This window comes from Lissotriton helveticus, chromosome 5_1, assembly GCF_964261635.1.
Source record: "Lissotriton helveticus chromosome 5_1, aLisHel1.1, whole genome shotgun sequence".
Taxonomy (NCBI): Eukaryota; Metazoa; Chordata; class Amphibia; order Caudata; family Salamandridae; genus Lissotriton; species Lissotriton helveticus.
In genome coordinates this window covers 259,750,753-259,771,977 of record NC_136065.1, presented here as the reverse complement: position 1 = coordinate 259,771,977, position 21,225 = coordinate 259,750,753, and the positions used below count along the sequence as shown (strand labels likewise).

The following is a 21,225-nucleotide window of genomic DNA, read 5'->3' as shown; positions in this document are numbered from 1 at the left end:
CGGTGCCCAGTACCCTGCACCTAAAATGGCCGACCACGGCACCCTGGCCCCAGCGCAACCTAGACCTTAGGCCCTCTACCCCCACGCCGTGGGGGTAGAGTTCCCGGGAGCAGGACCGGGAGGAGTAGTTTCGCTCACACCTCCGACCTCCTCTCGAGAGATGGGTTTCGATCGCCCTTCGGCCCACCTGGGGGCTGGCTCCACGCATGCTGGGTGTCTGGGATCCCTCCAGACCCAACTTGAAAGGATCAAAGGGCCGAGTGGCAGAAAACCCCAACAAGTGGCCCCCAGGCACTAAGACCGCTGCCGGCGAGGACTCCGGACTTCAAAGGAGAAGCGACCTATAACAAGGGGTGCTCTGGAAAAGATCAGGGTTGAATCGTGGAACGAAGAGATCCCTGCTGACGTGGTCGCGGCTCGACAGAACATCGAAGACGAACTACTAAAACCCTGGAACCTTGGTGAGCCCTGCTGACATCGTCCGGCTCAAGCTTGGCAGAGAAGGACTTCTGCCTGAAACATCTGAGCCCTGCAGACGTGGTCGCGGCTCCCTTGCAACCTTGAGAACACCGGAGCCCTGCTGATTATATTGCGGCTCCCCAAAGATCGTAAATACTCCTGTGCCTTCCTGCTCGAGCCCTGCTGACTTGGTCGCGGCTCGGAGACTATTCTGGTCCGGCTGGACCCAAGATCGTAGCGTATCCCCCGGCTCGAGGATTGAGAGCTGTGCGCGGATACGCATCTGCATTTGACCCTGACCCTCAAGACTGTCCCGCTACCCCTATCCCTACCCCTACCAAGACTCTATGAGCCCTTGCTCTGCTTGTAAATACGAATCCTGCGGATCATAAAGATCCAGTTCCTTGCTAAGATAAAGAATACGTTCTTCAGAATCTACGGTGTGGTGTCCCTTTGTCCGCGGTGCTAGCTCAGCACGTGCGATCCTAGATTCGAGACTCTTCCCTTGAAGGGTCTCCCGCCAGTGCTCGGCAGTGTCCCTAGGAGAGGTGGGTCCCAGGGTGGTCAGGTACACATTCTGTCCTCCCCTGAGATCGCCCCTTCCAACAGTAATTAAAGCTAATATTACAAGAGCCATTTGTATTATTCTAACATTATACTCTGGTCCAATAAACATTCCTCAAGTTACTCTTACCTACAATGGTAGGAAAAGTCTAGTTAAACATCGATTTCCATATAAAATATTGTTACTTTGAAGACAAAAATTCTGGAAACAGAAATAAAGATTTAGGGCTTTCTTAATGTGTGTCCAAGCTTTCTTTTGAAAATAATTGGCTGGGGCAAGCGGGGTAGCGTGAGCTTTAGTGTTTTAGTGCCCCCTAATTTGTGAAAGTTTAACATATAATTCAATCTATTTTTCATTACAAGGGCTTGATTTACTACAAAGGAGTATTAAATTCAAAGTTGTTTCGAACTGGGGCCCCATTCATTTGTTGCCACAGGCACCAAACATTCTTAAGATGGCATTGTTCTCGACTCATTATGAACCTCCCTGTCTCTACCCTAATCTCACATAACATTCCATTACAATAAATCAAGGTGGTTCTTCAACTTTTCTCCCTTCCGCAACTGGCATAACATGCTGCACTACCACAACTCAAGTGGACAGTTGTCGGATGCAATTATAAAAAGAACATATATAGACTTTCACGTTACATTTCTGATAATTATTTGAATATTATAAGTATTGCTCCCCACACATGCGATATATCTGATTAGTAGGTTTGGAACGAAGATGAATTAATCACAGCCAATAAACTAAACACCAGATAAGCTTTACTTTGTAAACAATCTGCATGAGAGCAGTGTTCTCACTGAAGATGCTCCATCAAGCGAACTGAGCACTACTATTTTAGAGGTGATGAAGAGGCCTACTTGTTGAAGAAAATAATTGGTTGATCATTTTTAGAAACCCAACAGAAACCACAAGCTTGGTGAGTGTGCAATGACATTTGTGCCTTAGTATGCTACCTCCTCCAAGAAGAACAATTTAAATAATGGTCTTCCTTTTAGGACATGATGGAAGTTCACGCCATGGTCTCCAAAGGACTTGTCTGAAATCAAAATCTACCATTTGACAAATTATATAAAAGCCATATTACTCAAGCTTCCGTTTCTATTACATGACCTGGTATTGTGTCCATCCGAGTTCCTAAAGATAAAAATTAAGATTGTTAGCGATACATCTATATACTTTGGGACATTTAGAAATTTGTGGGAAACCCAAGATTTACTACATTCATGGATGTGAGACAAAATGCTGATTCATGGCCTTATGGGCCCAGTCCATTTCATCAGTACAAAGTAATCTGCTGAATTTTTTTTTTTTTCTGGAGCCACAAAGTAACATGAATGACTTTGAATCGGTCCTTGTTATGGCAGAGAAAGAAACCACATCAAAGACTCTATTATGAATTTTAGGCAAGTTCAAACAAGCACTGGCAAATCAAATAGGTATGGCACTGGTGAGACTGATTTTGTTTAAATTGGTAACATAATGTATAATGTATAAATTGTTTTGTAACGCGCTCTGTTACTTGGGAGTATCCTGGCGCGATGGAAAAGAGCGGAGGAGAGCAACAAGGATCGACTTATGTCACAGTTCTAAACAGATGGGTTTTAAGATTTTTCTTAAACTGGGCTACGCCTTGACTAGAGCGCAGATGCAAGGGGAGGGTGTTCCAGGCACGGGCCGCTACACCAGCAATAGACTGGCCACCCAGCCTGGCTCGCCTAAACCGAGGAAGGGTCATTTTTAACAGCGAGGATGACCTAAGGGCTCTTGTAGGGACATAGAGAGTGAATCTCTTCTTCAGATAGGCCGGACCTTGGTCATGAGTGGCTCTAAATGCAAGCACCAATGATTTAAAAAGGATGCGTTGCGGAACTGGGAGCCAGTGAAGACCAGACATATGAGACCGAACGCTCTTCCATCTCGGAACATTACAGAGGAGACGGACAGCGGCATTCTGAATGACTGACAACCGTTTAACCAGGTAAGCGGGAATGCCGCTAAACAGGGCGTTCGCATAATCTAGTCTAGCTAAAATAAGTGCTCGGGCAACAGTCTCCCTAGCCTCTCTAGAAAGCAGTGGAAAACATTTTCTGAGCATTCTTAAAGTAGCGAAGCATGTCCCAGATACTTTCTTTATGTGGTCCTCAAATTTTAGATCCTCCCCAAACTAGATACCCAGATCTGGTTTGCAATAAGCATTAACAGTGCAAAGGTAAAATAATGTAAAAATGCTGCCATGCTACCATCTATAAAGGTGAAATGCATAAGTATGCACATTTCTTTTCAAATGCTCCACTTCAAAAATAAATAAGTAAAAACATGAAAATGAAAGCTGAAACAAAAGCAGCCTTGAAGTGGGCTCCTTTTTAGGCAGATGTAGAAATACGCAAGCAAATGTCACTCAAAGTGAAGAGAGTCAATGGCTGAGGCGGGTTGATCCACTGCTTCATGCTGATGTGGGCTGAAGCAAAATGTGAATGACAACTGAACAGACCAATGGATGAAGAGGGTTAACTGAAAAAAGAAAAATAGAAAACAAACAAACATATAAACACACACTCTTTTTGTTAGAATTTCTCTGGGGAAAATATAAGGTGAAAATACAAAATTAGTTTATAAGAACCTTTTCTACATAAAGCTTCGAACACTCCATGCAACAAATGAAATTGCTCAAAATGACTCCATCACATATCACTATATTTAACATGGACCATATGTGGGAGAGAAAGAAGAGAATGAGCAAGACATACAACATCTGTGGACAGGGGCATGCATAATATATTTTTTCGACATATGTGGAAACAAACGCCTCAACTGAGGCCAAGGAATTGCAAGCGCTGTGATGTACAACAAAAGTTTAACAACATATAGACTAAATACATGCACTGTGATGCCAATGCAAATGTATTTCATCATCCATTAGTGACATTAGGAAAAAATAAATTCACTAGCAAATCCCATAGCTTTACAGTGAACCACACAATGCCTAAGAACAAACCGGATTCAAAGAAAACTATGAAGGAAACAAAACTATGAGAAACACAGCATCCTTCAAAGATAATTCTTACCAGTAAACAGAAATATATTTACTTCGCAGCACTCTAACAGGTCACATAACACAGGCCAATGCAAAAGAAAAGAAAATGTAATCACAAATTAATCGAAAGTTCAGATTCTATTGACCATTTTAAATATTATTACAATTTAAACAGGCTTTCGTTAGGTTTTGTTGTAATTGGCCTGTTTGAATGAGACACAAGGACAAACGGAATGTAGATAACTAGATTTATTGAATTCTATTATTCATGATAGCATGGAGGCGTAGTGGTGACATCATAAACCATAAGTTGAAGGTCGGGTGGTTTCATGAAATAGGGCCAACATTTTTATATTTCTTCATTGGGGTCAGCGGACAAGCCACTACATCACCATGTCCCTCGATGGGAAAAATCCTAAAGTTGCTTCTGTACAAATGCTAAACTACAGTGCACTTTGGGTCATCAGATTGCACTGTATGTCCAGGGACACCAAGTTTTCTGTCCTGGTATTTAATTTCACTCCCTAATGATCCTGGTTAATAGTGCTCTTGGTCACTTCAAATGATTACTGGACACATGTCCGGGTCACAGTGGGTCGTAAAAAAAAAAAAAAAGATAAGACTGCTTTTAGTTAATACTTCCACCACTGCAAGCTCCTCACACAGGAAGGAAATCCGTCTCTTGTCCCACCACACATTGGTGTCTTTACTTTGTAAATCCAATGAAGATTCATATTCAAATATACATTTATTAAAAAAATTACAAATAACTTACTATATTAATTACAGATTACATTTAAGGGCATATGATACATTTTTGCTACCAAAGACCAGATGAAAAGAAAAAAAATAAATAAGGACCGTTTTACTAGCACACGGAACTGCTTCAGTTTGGTCACCAAAGATTACAAAACATGTTTCACTGCAATGGATGCCGAAAACACTGGAGGTTCATGTATTGTTACCCACTGCATGCTGTTACCGCTTGTGTTCCAGCACTAGTTCACTCTGCATGCGCGGATCATTAGGAGTTGAAGTAGAATAAACATAGGTGACATAATCAGTCCATACCAGAGATCTCGCGACTGTTCCACCAATTTCTGACACAGCAGCATCTCAAAAACAAACTTCAGGCTGAGTATAGTGAGAATCCAGAAAAGACGGAGTACGGCCAATCTCTTATCGCCATCTTGGAACAGCCGCACAGACACGATGGTGGTAAAATAAGTACTTAGCCCGTCGGCTGCGAAAAAGGGGATGAAGACATTCCACCAGCTAATACCAGTAACAAACCCATCCACTTTCAACATTAGAAGGACAGAGAAGATAAGAACGGCAAAAACGTGGAGAAAGATCTCAAAGTGGGCAAAGCCAAGCCACTGCACAAGCTCTCGAAGGGAAAACAGCATTTTCTCACAAGGTCCTGAATCCAACCAATACAGAATCCAAGGTTCCCGACTTAACACATGCCAAATGCCACGTGGTCATTTACAGGCTGAAAGGTAATGGCCTGAAATGGAAAAGAAAATAGTTTAATGGACTTTGGAAGTGACAAAACTATTTTTACATGCAAGTCATACAGTAATAGCAACAATTCGAAAAACAAATGTTTATTATGTATGGCAAAAGCTTAGGTGCTCATTTTCGAAAATAGAAAAAAGTTGTTAAGACGTGTCAGACAAACGGATGTAAGAAGAGAATACAGTGAAAAACACTATATTCATGGCCAACTTTTAAGTCATTTCTGCAATACACTTATACGCTGCAGCCCTCAAGATATGTGCACCCTACCTTACACAGAACACCCCTGCTACCCCATACCATCTGCAAAGAGGTAAATCCCTGTAGTTGATGCCATCTCCAGATCTGACCAACACTTACCCAGATTCCTACCTTCCTGTATGATTTACCAGTCACGGAACAGGTCGAAACTCTTTTTGAAAGAAAAAAAGAAAAAGACAAAAAAATAAAGACAAAACCTTTAAGGGCATTTTTTTGTGTTTGGAGCAGGATATACTCTGTTGAAATGAGGTGAAAATTCCTTTCATTGTATTGCAAGTGACATAGGCTATAATGCACTTGTAATTCTGTGGATGGGACATTAGTTACGTTTGTGACAGCGTATTCTATCGATAAAACTCTAAATAAGGTCCTAAGTCTTAAGAACCACAGACAGATTCTCCAGTCAACGCCACCATACAACTGATGAACCATAAACATATCCATGTTCAAGCAGAGACGAAAAAGGTAACAATGCCTTGCAGAAAGTTGATTTAGTCGCATCTCAAACTATCTTCTTGACCTCTTTCCTTCCCTCTTTACCTGTGAGAACAGGCACTGCTTCTATACTTAAACTGTAATAATTAGATCTTTTTTCACTAATCATAATTACTTATGGCACACTACTCCTGATTTTATCACTGCCCGCAATTTCAATTCTCACTGCTTTCCATGTTTGCACAATTGAATCTGCCTCTCCTCTAGTTCCCTGTATGCCAGATAGATTGGGAAAGGTATAGAACCCATCATCCCTCATCGCCCCAAGGGCAAGTTTAAACCTTTGACTGATATTTTAGATTCTAAGCAACTTACTTGTTTGTCTGGTCAATTTGGGTGTAATTATCCCTCAGATCTGAACAATGACTCCCCATTGACACCTCGCAAGGATACGAGCTTTACTTTTTATTTCATTAATGTCAGGTCTTTGCCTAAACGTAAGCATGAGCTCAGGAAGTTCATAAACTACCGGAACCCACACACAATTTTCTTAACAGAAACTTGTCTCAGACTATTCTGCCTCATACATAGCTGAAGCCGATCCAACTGGCTTCTCTATCGGTTATGTAAAGCAGTAAGAGAAGATGGGTAGCAGCTTAGCTTTCATTTTTAAACAATCCTTTGTTGGCTCACTTACCCTGCTCCAGGACTCTCCCAAAGCGGAAGCCTCAGTCTTCTCTTTGCAACTCACCTCTAATTACACCGCTTCAGGAGCACTTGTCTATAGACCCCCAGGTTTGGATGGTGCCTTCCCTAAAATTATTGCCAAACTCTTGACCCCTTACTTGATAAAAGCCTCTAGTTTGACTATACTTGGCGATTTTAACTATCATGCCGAAGATAATCAGGGTCGTTCGGCTCTTTCCTCGAGAGACTATCTGCTTTAAATCTTTCACAGAAGGTAACAGGGGCTATCCACTCAGCAGGATACACTTTAGATCTTATTTTTACAAATATTTGCATTTCAAATCAGTTTCGCTAATTAGGCTTGCGACCACTAGTCTATCCCTTTCCATCTGACTGCTCCCTCGATTAGTAAGCACTTGGCTTCCCCTGGTATATTTTAGATCGTGGAAGCAGGTCACAGAATCCATGCTTAAGGAGGCCTTGATGGCCAACCGCCCAGAATTAACCGGTGATACAAACTCAGACTTTCAATCATATAAGAAGTGGCTAACTACTGCTATAAATTGGAAAAAAGTTTCACAGAAAAGGGAGAGCTGCTGCTGATTTAAACAAGTGCTCAGTGACTCCAAAAATCTCGTCAACTAGAGAGGAAATGGTGAATTTAGAGAAATCCGACAGATAAAATTAGATATCGCCAGGCAATCAGATTATATAATAAGGAGATTACATAGCCAAATCTACTTACAACGCAGAACAGATAGATGTAGCCAAACACTCCTCCAAGGACTACTTTTCAATTGTTAAATTTATGACACACCCTGCTTCCTTTGATCAGCAAATATCACTTCTCAATCAGCCTGCAATTCCATTGCGGGCTATTTTAAGAATAACACTTAGAAGATTCAAACTTTGTTCAAGAATGTAAGCCATTTGATCTCTAACCTCCAATGTTATGAGAGTTTTAGAAACTTCACCGAATTCTTCCCCCTTTCATCACTGGAAATGCAGGTTCTGTTGCTAAATTGCAAATCCAGCTCTACCGCTGATCCATGTTCTCCCTCCACTCTCAAATTGAGAAGTAGGTTAATTTAGCCAATACTTTCCGCCATTCTTAACTAATCTATTGAGTCAGCTTGTGTACCTAATGCTTGGTAGCTAGCATATGTTACTCCGATCTTGGAAAAAATAAATCAATGCTGACCCATCTGTTTCCTCGAATTACATGCCATCTCTTTGGTAGCTCGTACATAAATGAAAGAGATGCCCATCAATGGATTACTTTCTTGCTATATAAAGGAAATACGCTTCTGGATCCATCACAATTTGACTTTTGTGTCCTCAAAGGCACAGAATCCATTTTTTTGTCAATATCGGAACATCTTAAACTGTCATCTGACAGAGGTGCTACTTCAGCTCTCATTTTATTAGATTTGCCTGCTGCCCTCGACACCATCTCTCATTCTACTCACATGTTGCATCTTCAAAAGATTGCTATTGACAGCCACGCTTTATCTTGGCTACCTGATTACTTAGCTAATCGTGCACAGGTGATGTGTCTCTCTCCTTTTTCATCTGATACTTGCACTTGGGAAAGAGGTACCACAGATCTGCTCTGAGTCCCACCCCTTTTAATATTTATATGGATCCTTTTGAGGCACTAATCCACAGTTTCAGTTTGGAAGCAATGTCCTATGCAGATGACGCCCCCCTAATTGGGTCTTTGTCGGGTGACTCAGCCTTGGGTTAGGACATTTTCAAGCAATGCTTTCTTTCTGTAGCAAAGTGGTTGAATGAAAATCAACTAAAGCTTAACACAGATAAAACTGAATTGCAGATTGCAGGAAAAAATATCAGGAATGATACCTGGTGGCCTCAGGAATTTGGTACGCCTTCTTTCCCAGCTAAAGTTGTCAGGAATTTGTTAAATTCAACAGTCCATTTTCTTTCAAAAAACTGGTCTAATCAGTCTCATCCACCTGCTTTGGACTACTCAAACTCCTGCATAAAGTGTTAGGCTATCTCTCTCTTACGGCAAGGAAGACTGTGATCCATGCACTAAGCACTTCCCGGCTACATTATTAGATTGCTTTATACTTAGGCTTTACTTCCTAGACAGTGTTCAGTGTCTTCTGCAATAAACAACCTTCACAGGCCTCCTATCCATAAGAGGATCCAATTCAAAATTTCACCTCTCACACACAGGGTCATTCATCAATCCGGTCCTCCCAGCTTACAAAAGTTGTTTACTGTCTAGATTCCATCAAGATCTCGAAGACCCTCTAATGCCTTCCTGATTCTTCCCCCTAGATACTGCTCTTCGTGGCTTGGAGGTGCCTCTGCAACAGTTGCAGGAGCCAAACTTAATTCTCAATGCAACAGAGCTTGGTTCTCGGAGAACCTTAAGACCTGGCTCTTTTCCATAAGCTAGTTATTTATACTTTTTATGGACATCTTGCATTTTTTTTAGCACCCAGACGCCCCCAGCTGGGGCATAAGTCGCTTTAAGTAGGCCATAAGTGACCCTGTCTTGAAAAAACGGTTTGCTGATCATAGCCAATATTCTTATTATTTCACTTCCCTATCTGCCTGATATGAATGTAAAAACACAGTTAAATGACAACTTTCTGATTTCTTAAAACTTCTCATGCCCACTGCATGGCACTCAGTAATTGATGGTAGAACTGATTAGATACCAGACTCCAGGGAATGGGAATGAGAACACAGATACTTACATGGATCAGGTTTTTCTTCATGAACTATGTTCAAACTGTTATCTTACCCACATTAGTTCAGCATTGTTTTCTTACGGGCTCATTTTTAAGTTCTTGTGTGTCTATGCTTATGTTATCTGCTGTTATCCAGTCCTTTGTGTTCATCATCTTTGCACATGCTAATGGCAAACACATTCTATTTTGTTTTAGTGATAATCTAGGAGATGCAACAGCCTGATTTCCTAGTCACATGGTGTCAACACTTCCTGGAAGTTTAAGAATACTCCTAAGCTTAACTTAGACAAAACTGAGGTAGCAGTCCTGGGAGATGTCCTTTCTGTATGGACTGCTGCTGGCGGCCTTCTGCAACTATCAGCACACTATCAGCAAAGGGACGGAAGGAAAGCTTGAATTATTCTAAGCCACTAGCATTCCCTTGAAGTAGCATTCTACTTCATCACGTTTCACACATTATAGACAGAGACCAGTCATAAACAAAATCAGTCTTGCTCCAGACAAACTGCCTTCAGATGGGAACACAGGCAATCCCTGACTGATTTAGACTTACTTAGGTCTTGTTAATGAGGTATAGCTGGAGACCTGTGGCAGTGAGCAAAGGACCCATGTCTGGGCACATCCGTTGCACTTCTTCTGCGAACAAGCATTTGTAATGCAATAGGTCTCGCAGTTGTGAGAGTTTGCGCTATTGGCATTGTAAATGGCAATGTCTTTTATTTACGTGTTGGTTTTTAAAACATAAATAAAAGGCGTTGTCATTTACAAAGCCAATAGCTTAAACTCTGGCAACTGCGAAACTTATTGAATTGCAAATGCTTGTTTAAAAAAATGATTGTAAAGATGGCAGGGCAGCAACACCTTGATCGCAGGAACTTGTGAAGTGGGACCCAGAGGGACCACCCCAGGGTTCCCCAAAAAATTGTACCACAGATACCATGGTATCATCCGCAAGTCCTAGCGCTGGCCTCCCATGATGTACTGCAGTTCTGCCGCGGGAGCCGCCGCTCATGTTTCACATCCATGGTATTGCAGTGGCATGCCTGCTTCCTCAGGGAGATAAATTAAAGACTGAGTGACTCCTGGGCAAAAAATTCCCTAGGTAAGGGGGGTGAAAAGTGAATAATGAAGGGGCAGTCAAAAAAAATGTGGGAGAGAAATACTCGCACTCCTGCGACATTTTGGCCACACCCCAAATACAATTATTAGACTGTGCTGAGCACATGTCACCTTCATTATACACATGATAAACCAAAATAAAGGAATGCCCTAAATAGAAAATAAACAGAAGAGACGTTCTTCCTTGTAATTCGGCTCGCCCTTGCCTATAGAACTGCTGGTCACAGGTATCGGATAGCGTGCCTGCTTACTGAAAATCCAAGACTAAGATGCTTAAGAGGGCTGCACTGGTCGTACAAGGACAGCGGCATGCTTGATGAGTCCAACACATCCGACGGTTGAAGGGAGGAACAAGAATGCACAAATGTGCAAGTTATTTGACTCACAACTGTCTACACGAGCTTAAAGTCATAGAGGACGTGATGAACGTTGAGTGAGTATACGCACAACTTGAGGTATCCCTAGAGGCTTCAATGCCCTTAGAATGAAAGCATGACTTTCAGACTGCTCCGTGAACCAAGACACAACACAAAATCGACACAAAATAACTGGGCCACAACACATTAGTCCCAAAAGCCGTTTAACGCTAGTACCCTTTAGATGTCTGCAAAATGGTGGGAAACAAGAATGTAACAGGCTGATGTGACTATGACACAGAGGGGCGTAACGTAACCCCCAGCAAAAGGGGGGTGGCACGGATGAAGGGCCCCCCCTGTCATCTCAAGGCTATAAGTATCTGAGATATGGGAGGAACAGGGTCCCTCGCCACACCCTACGGGGTGGGAGGGGGCCTCATGTTCCACTGCTGTGATCTATGAAATTAAAAACAATAAAACATTTTAAAACAAGACCTATTGGCTATATTTAGAATGTTCTTATTCGAGATCGTGGGTCACCGCAAGATGAAAAGCATCAATCCTGTTGCCAGCTGGTAACTGCGGACTAAAGGAGGATTTGTTTGTCAAATGAGTGTCCATGGCCAGGTCTGTACTAATTCCTAATTCCATTGCGGTTCTAGTTAGCGAGTTACTGATGGAAGCTTTTAAAATGTGATGACTTCACGCACAATGTAAATAGAGTATCCACTGTCATTCAGCAAACTCATGCAATAAAAATCAAGAACAGAGCCTGGAAGCTGAAATCAAGACGGTGGCTTAGATGCAGAATAAATAAAAAGGGCACATTGTTTATTCCCAAGCAATGCCTGGAAGCAGAAAAAGAAAGGATTCCAGAACAAAACGAGGTAGGGAAAGAGAGAGGGATGGGAGGAGAGCACAGAGCGCGAGAGAGCCTCTAGACAGGACGAGACGGCGAACTGCGTGCGACTTACAGAATCCTTCGGATGGCAATGGTGATCACTTTTGCGGCCACTTTAATGTTCTCAGTGGCCGCGCGGCTCACTGAGAACATCAAAGTGGCCGCAAAAGTGATCACGCAGGCTGACAAATGGTGCGCGCGCCCTGCGCACGTGCATTGTACCCGATCCGCCTGCAGACTTTGGGAGCACTTGCAAAAGCCCCTTACTTAATATCTCGCCAGAGGATCGCTTACGCGATAGCTTAGGCGAGACCTAAAAGAGCGATGGAAAAAGGCTTGAATTCATCTCAACCATTTGCAATCACTCGAGAAGCATTCTAGCCATCGTTTTTCAGCCATTCTGCTAGTGCAGCATTACCCAAGTCTTTGCCTCAAAGATTTGTTACCTGGCCTTCATTTTTGGTCATTCTTTCTAGTGTCTCCAATCAACAAGGTGCAGAAAACATTACAAAAAAGGTCATGTTATTCCTGCTGTCAGTAGGCCAAAGCGCAGAGATGTGAACTGTAATTTCCCCATGTCAGGACTATTTCAATATCCTACTCCAAAGGATTCAAAATATTGCTGCATATATTATTCTCTACATAACATCAGGGTCAGGTCATGAATGTCCACTGGCTTCCAGTTGACAAACACTATCTTCAAAATCCATACACATGAAATATAGAATGGCTAATGGAAAGGGCTCTCAGTTCTTTCAAAGCTGTTTTCAACCTTAAAATTCAGAACATGCCCGGAAGTCATCTTTTCTTACCTTGTTGCAAGTCCTTACAATCTATTGAGTTATGCTAGATGGTGGTTCCTTTTTGTACCAGGTGGCAAAACTTTGCAGCATCCTCCCTCTTGGCCACAGCTCCATCACTGATCTTAAAGATGTCTGAAAACATCTCACAACCTAGCTATTTCTCACCTTGATCATACGTTAGCTGCAGGATGTCCAAACACTTGGCTCCCGGTTACCTCAGGTTAAGTGGTCTACAAGGGTTGCATTGATCCAGTCATTAATTCACTTGGGCACTCTGTCTTATGTATTCAATGTAGTGGATGCTTGAAAGGATGAGATGGTCAGCATTATCAGTCTGGATGGTGAACGTTCTGTTGCCAACCTCAGACCATTGTGGGAACAGTACCAAAATCACAGTTCTCCTTTGTGATTTTGAAAAGTACTTATAAGTAGGGATAAATTGTGAGGGCCTACATGACTGGTCACCCTAATGAACTACAAGTGAAACCCAGCATATGAGGGGCACAATATTTAGCTTTATGTGAAAGTCAGCCACCCTTTCCATAGTAGTCTTTCATGGAGGTAACTACACTCAACATGGTGGTAGATCCGCCTCTCTTGATAGAGCGATTGCACCGCTGGCACCTTTGGTACATACCTTTGCACTCTAGCAAAAGGGATGGTGGAGACTGTCATCTTCATTGGCTTGCCATCTGACATCTAGATTACTCCAGCTATAGCAGTTTTCCCACTAGACCTTAACCGCAAGCGCGCTAGCGGTTTTCCCGCTGCGCTTTTTAAAAACCCGCGTTACATGACGAGCTCAGCTCGTCATCAGCGTACGACAGGCGTACCTCATGACGAGCTGAGCTCGTCATCAGCGTCGAAGGGGTTAATCGGGCCCTATGACTCAGCAAAAAGCTACAAGTCGAAAGAAAGCTGGGATGTGGGGCTAAAGCCACATTCCAGATGAATGTCAGCTATTCAGAAGATTCAGAAAAACGCAACCGGATCGTGAACATTCAAACATATACTGGACAACTTTCATTAACATATCAACCACCATCTTCTAGCTCCCTTTGCTTAAACTAAAGACACTGGTATCAAATGTCTTACTGCAATAAATTTAAAAGCCAATCTAGCTCCAAAACTTGTGACACCTGTGAAGCTAAAGGCAGTCATGGAAGGAACCACTTAATGAGTCAGTTCACTGATACCATACAAGTAAAGTAACAGACATTTATATAATCTAAAACATCAAAAAATCATCGGAAAGGAGCATGCCAAGTTTGAAATTCTGAAAGCTGAACAACTTACCCAAAGATAAAAAAGAACTCTGTAATTGCCAATATACTTAATGTTTCTTGGCTTAAATCCTAGGAGGCTCTTTCACACTAGGATTAGCATCGCTGAAACGAGGCCATCTGCGGTTTGGTATCAGGACTGCAGAGCCAAAGTAAAGTACATAAGCCATGGTCATCTAAAAAGGAATAGCTTTATTGGCTATATAGGGCAGGGAACCATACAGAATTGATACAGAGAAGCAGGTCTCATGGAAAATACTTCAGAGTTAAACTATGGGTTCTTTGCAACACCTCCACTGTGACTTTCAAAGTCATATACAAGGGTAACCCAAGATCATCTTAAAAGTCCTATTCTGTACCCAGATTTTCCTTCCCATGCTGAGCTTTTATACATAAAATCAATTGTTCTAATCCAACCCAACCATGCTATTCCCTTTCACTTCCAACCCTTGTCCACCTGCTTTTCAATGACCTGGAGCCAGTAGATAGCTATCAGACGCTAGTCCATCCAAATGTAATCTTGGTTTTTCCATCTGCCACCCCACCCCCTTCAGGAATTGCATCTACTATCCTTTTTGAGGTTTTATTTTACTTAACTATTACTTCAATGTACTAATGATGAGTTGTTAGGAAACTATAAACTGATACTTTAGTGCATTTCCTTTCCTCCTTATTTCTCAGTAGTTTGAGGTTTTTTTCCTTGTATATTTTATACCATGTATTTTACTAGTTGCAGGAAAGTCACATGCAGCTTAGACAACTGAAGACTGCCTCCTTGGTAAACATGACAATCCTTCATGTAATTAGTGATAAGGGCAGAAGGCTATGGCATGTTAGTGAATTATTAGGACAGGCTATGTTGCAAGGGCATTTTACAGATTACAAATTACAGATAAAGCCTTGCCACCTCCTATGAGTGTCTAGAGTTCTGCCAACAGTGCAGAGTGTGCCTGTCTGCGTGGGAAGCCTTCCTGTGTAATCTGTATGCCAAGAATTGACCAGCCTGTATTCCAGACTCCCATTTAGTCTCCTCAAAGGACAGAAACTCATTTTCATTATAAATTTCCCATGGTATGGTATCCTCCTTCGATCGATCTAGCAACACGTCTCCTGGTGTAATTTATGAATGTGTGGGATGAACCACTAGATAAAGTGAGCTAAAAAAGGGACCAGCCTCAAAACCTTCTTCGCCAGCCGGACCAACAACATCAAGGAAATTAATTGTGGGGTACACAGCCACGTTTTCAAGGCATCACATTATTGTTCCTAAAATAGTGCCTCCATGCAATACTGCAAACAAATGTTCTTCATAGTTCAAGAAATCTGTTAAATACACGGGCAAGCGATGCAGTTGTTACACAAATTAAAAACATCCAAAGACAAGGCAGTCAGGGCATCCTTTTAATAGGGTACTCACCATAATTCTGAGGCTGGACCCAATCAGCATAAAATCAAGGGCTTCATATATTGCCCTGGCCAGCAAGTATCACCCCCCCGAAAAACAAACATTTCAAAAGTATCACCATCTTTATTAGTGCCACTCATCCCACCAAGGATCAAAGTGAGCAAAAGACCAACGACTGTCCAGTCGTTGGTCCTTTGCTTGCTTTGATCCTTGGTGGGATGAGTGGCACTTATAAAGATGGTGATACTTTTGCCAACTTAGGGCAAACAAATCAAACATAAGGAGTTGGCAGGTTATGCCCAGACGTGGGTCCCTTGCTCACTTTGCCACTGGATTCAAGCTAGCCTGGCTGATGAGGGGTGTTACCCCGAAACCGGTCCCAGGATGCTTGTTTCCGGTTCAAAGGGGAAGACCTGGCTTGGCAGTTTGGGCTGGGCTGTTCCCATGAGAAAAAGGGTCAAGACTGATTTGCATATGGCTAAGTCTGAACTGGGGTGACGAACTGAGCTAAAGAAAAATGATGGATTCAACCCAGATCTGTGACTGGGGCTGAGTGTCTGAAAAGTTTCAGCGCTCCGTCCATCATCTCCATGTGTTTGCGGAGTTCAGTTGTTACTTTTACCCTTTCCGCCACACCCCATTTTTCTTGCTTTCATGTTATCAGCCCTTACGTCATCTAAGTTCACAAGATAGTGTTCACTGGCATGGCCCTCCCAGATTAATTTGTCCCAGAAGTGGCTGATGGAGGACAAGGCAGCAGTAAACAGACACTGACCCTGTAGATGCCACTCTCCCAAGTGGTTTTAAATGTATTTTTAATTAAGATTTAATTACTTGTTAATAGAGGGGCTCGGCAACTCCGCTCTGCTGCGGAGAGTTCGGAGATTTGCCTTCTCCGCAGAGAAGGCAAATCTCCGCACACTCTGTGGGCGGACCAGAGTTCTCTGCCCGGGGTTAATAAAAAATAATCCACTTTGAAAAATTAAGCATCTTTTTAATACACATTAAAATGCAATGAGTCAGGTAAAATAAATCCATAAAAATAAGTATATGTCATAGTTACTTAATAAGCCTTCTTGACTTTAGCGATAAACATAAAAAGGATGCTACAGAATAACAAACATAGTGATCATGGAGCATATGCAGGAAATATAAACCTGGTCGACATTGCCTGAAATTATATTTGTGCATGATTGGAAGAATAAAGGTTTTCCGATAAGGTGTATAATATTAACAGAAAAAGAAAAAGTGAAGATCAGTTCCAGTCGCCACTCCATTGCATGGGCAAGGAGGCAAAGCTTGCTGTGGACAAATACCAGAGATTTCCCAACATACAAGGTATAAGATTTAATCTGAACCATAGCAGTATAAATAGGTGCTGAGAATTAGTTACAAATGACAAATAAGAGACTGATCCATCAGGGATAACAGGAAAATTCAAATAAAGTGAAACCGCTGTTCGATTATGGTTCAATTTAAATCTTTCTCGTTCACATAAAAAACATTAATACATTTTTTTTAGAGAGACTCACATGTAGATGGAGGCTAAAAAAGATGTTGTAAGCCCAGGGTGGTCAAGATATGTCGGACATACGAGATCCATGGGATCTTTTGAGCTTTGTCAAGGGAAAGACAGTCTTTAATGATATATTTTATTAGGCAAAGTGATTTCCTTCTCCATATTGAATGCCACAGCAAGATTGGTGCTAGGCGAACCTGGTCAGATATAGAAGATACTTCCAGCTCACGGTGACAGTTAAAGGAGGAACAACATCTAGGGAGGGCTACTCATTTTTTCCCAAAAATACCATCTATTGATTGAAGTGACTCGGAATTTGCATGTCCCCATACTACTGCTCCATATGTCGCAACAGAGGTAAGCTTTAGCCCTATCTATCTTTTTTATAACATCCAGTCGTTTGGAACCCAATTTTTTGATAAAAATAAAAACACCCTTACCCCTGAACCCTCCTGGCACACTTTCCTCCCTTTAGCTCTACCCACCCCTGAGCCCTCAAGTAACCTTCACCTCTACACAACTGAGCCTGTGTGTTTGTCCCTACCCTGGAGCATGGCCCAAGTACTGCTTCCCTTGCCCAGAGTCCTGCACTGCTCGCTGCTTTTAGAGATGCTTTTTCCCTTTTATTTGTACACCTTTCTCCCTTTCCCTTCCTGCACTGTTGCTTGCCTTGCCCGTCAACCCCTACTTCATTTCCTCTTCGTTTGGCCCCTGGAAGTCACGCCAGAAAAAAAGCACCCAAAAGTCACACTAGCGGGGTTCAAGATGCTATGAAGATGCAGCGCTTCCCCTCTGCTCTGCATGGCTTCTTTGGTGTTATCTTCATGTGGGGGCCAACACGATGAACTTCAGTTCAGCCACAAGATTATTAAACTGTTTTGTGAAGGTAGAGAATAATCCCATACGAAGAAAACGCATCAATGCCCCATGTGGTCAGTGCTGGCCACATCACAGCATTTTTTTTCCAACTTTCAGCCATGCTGCATAGCAACCGAGCTGCTATATAACATGGCTAACAAAGTCAATAGCTCTCCCAAAGGTGAGCCCTATTGGCTTTGCCAATACTCGTTATCTTGAATGATTTTAGGTTTTTCATTGCTTACTTGGATGGCTGCTCTTATTTAGCAAATTTTCTACAATGTCTACTTTACTAATGCTTTTTTTAGTTAAAGTAAAAGTGAAAAAGTCTGATCCAGATAAAGGTATTTCATATGTGTATACATGTAATGTAATGTAATGTAATGATGTCTTGCAAAGCGCATGAATCACCCCACATGGGGTATCTCCGCGCTGTAGACCGCTGGGGAACCCGTCCTGGCTTTCCCTGTGAGATGGTCCCTACTGGGTATCTCCAAGGTGAAACCAGGCATCCCCGGCGTATGTGGGGGGCCGTTGTGGAGATGAGGCAAGCTAATGCCCAGAGTTGCCGAGTGTGATCCCTGGTTAGAGTAGGCACCGAGGCGAGAATTATCGAGTCAGCTGACCCTGGTCCACGACCCTGCCGAGTCGGGAATTGAACCCTGGTCCCGGGCCGTCCTCTGCTTCCGGGTCTGCCGCCTCTAACCAGTGAGCCACACCACTCCACTTGAGCCACACCACTCCACTAGACTACATTAGTGTGCTAGAGGACTTCACCATGTTTCATTGAGCAGGGTGGTCAGTTGTCTATTTCCTGGCCTGTGCAAATTGTTTTCTAGATAGGCACTTGTACCCAGGTGTACAGCATCCTAAAAATCTTCTATTCCGGAGTGTCAGAGTTGCAAGCTGCACGAGCTGCTCAAAAGACACAGATGGCATGGAGGCCTTATCTCTAATGTAGGGAATCTTCATTACAATTTATACCTGGGCTTTCCTAAAGCTCAATTGGCAAGCCTTCCCTTTATCCAAAGTCTGCATTCTCACATAGATTATTTGCTCAGGTCTCACTGGCGTGCCGTTCCCAAATGACTTTTTTGCTTCATGTTTTAAGCTGTTCATGTCAGGGGCCTAGATTACTATGAACCCGATTTAAGCAGTTCAGTTCCTAAATTGCTCGGAAATCACATGGGGTGGGGGTGGGCGGTGGGGCAGATCTTTTTATGACATGACTATTAAGCGCTGAACCTCCTTGCCTCTTGTGATTCTCAGGGAACGCAACTGCCCCCTTTTCAATTTTGTAAACAGATAAAAACTTGGCTCATTTCAATACAAATGTATTAGGAAGGTATACCGTCTATGTTTTTAGGTCTCGCGACCGGCGTTGCACTGCGCAGCAGTGCACGGGCAGGTCGCGAGACCTCTAGTAGGTGAAAAACGGGGTTTTCAAGCTGACCTGGAATCGCACACGCTCGTGCGTTTCCTTTTCAGCTACCCCATTGGCTTTAGCGTGCGTCTTTTAATGAAAGACTGCAAGCTATTGGCCAAAGGCGGGCACATTGCTCCTCCCACGGCCTATTGGTGTCTATTACGCGCTTGGTGCGCCTAATAGACACTAATAGGCCGTCACGTGGTTTCTATTAACGTGCCCACACACGGGCGCGATAATAGAAACACATGGCTCGCAGTGGCGCACGCTCGCGCTTCTTTACTTTTGGATCCATTTCACATGGAAGCAACAAAAGCTGTTTCTTTTCCTTGCGAAACGGAGGGCTGCATATCTCGCGTTGTGCAAGAAGGCACATGTTCTTGTTTACTTTTCTTAAGGAGTCCAAATTCTTACGGCCTTCTGTCACTAACAGGTTTGAAAGAGACATCAAACGTGCTACTAGTTAGTGATGATACTCGCTATCTGTTCAAAGAAATTTCAGGTTTTGAGACGTGACTTTTTTCTTAGGCTAGATGTACAGATTCCAGGATAGTTTGCATCAACAGCATGCTTTCGAGAGCTAGTGCATTTTATATGCCAACTATAGGATCACTGCATATTTGAATGATTTCTGTCACATTTGAGTGATAATGCACGTAAGGGTTGTATCAGTCACCTCCTCAAGGGTGTCCCTATTGCCTGTTTAATTTATGGTGAATTTTGCCCATGTATATGAAAACAAGTTACTTACCTGTAACTTTGGTTCCCCAGGAATTGGTAACTTTCATAGATTCCCATGCTTTGTATCATTCCCGGTCGTCGGAATGGGAGCCTCGGTAGTATAAAAAACCATAGAAACAAAAGAGAAACCTAGGCCTAGGCCTCATCTCATTTTGTATCCTATCACCCTCTTTTTGTAAAAAGAGACCAAACTTTTGCCAGGACCAATCAGAACAGCCTCACCCTCTAGAACCTTCCTGAGAGAGCTCAGAGCCTCAGATTTTCGTCGCCGGTGTGCAAACTGCCACTAACTCCCTAACAGACTGAGCTTTCCCAGGGGAGGCGGGCGGGCGCATGGGAATCTATGAAAGTTACCAATACTGGGGAACCAAAGTTACAGGTAAATAACTTGTTTTCTTGCCCCAGTATTGGAACTTTCATAGATTCCCATGCTTTGTATCAGAGTAGCTAGCAGTAAATACCCAAGAATACATTTTGTAAATACATGGCAACACATAACCATATAAGCAATACATATAGCATAGCAAAACAAACAAAATGTGCTCACCAGGATGGAGGGATCGTAGGGAAAGCTCACCTCTCAATGAAACAGATTCCGCAGGACTGCTTGACCAACAGCCGCATCGGCTCGTCCTGCAGACTCCAGGCAGTAGTGTTTCGTGAAGGAATGAGTACTGCTCCACGTTGCTGCCCTGCATATGTCCTTAATGGCAACTCCCGAAAAGAGAGCCACAGATGATGCCACCGACCTAGTGGTATGTGCACGGACCCTTCCGTCCAGTGGCTTGCCTGCTTCCCGATGACAGAATTGAATCGCACTGGAGATCCAGCGGGAAATGCCACTCTTTGTCAAAGGCAACCCTTTGCGAGGTGCGCTGAATGACACAAACATTTGAGTTGACTTTCGAAAGGGACGTGTGCGCTCTAAGTAAAACTTTAAGCATCGTTGAACGTCCAAAGAATGTAGTGTACGCTCCGCAGGTGTAGAAGGGTGCGGAAAGAAAGACTTCAGAATTATGGGTTCATTCAAGTGGAACTCAGATGGTACCTTAGGGATGAATTTGGGGTTGGTCCGAAGAACAAGACCTTCTCTTGTAAATTGCAGGAATGGATG

The 21,225-nt window shown here is 42.8% G+C and overlaps 1 protein-coding gene across 1 annotated transcript in view; it reads right to left on the bottom strand.

The window, feature by feature from the left end:
• Positions 1–4,919: 4,919 nt before the first annotated feature.
• Positions 4,920–21,225, bottom strand: part of TMEM203 (transmembrane protein 203) — a 49,545-nt gene continuing 33,239 nt past the window's right edge. The window contains exon 3 of the mRNA XM_078642147.1: positions 4,920–5,580. Within this exon, the coding sequence (XP_078498273.1) occupies positions 5,069–5,479 (411 nt within the window). The 5' untranslated portion in view covers positions 5,480–5,580 and the 3' untranslated portion in view covers positions 4,920–5,068. The remainder of the gene's footprint in view (positions 5,581–21,225) is intronic.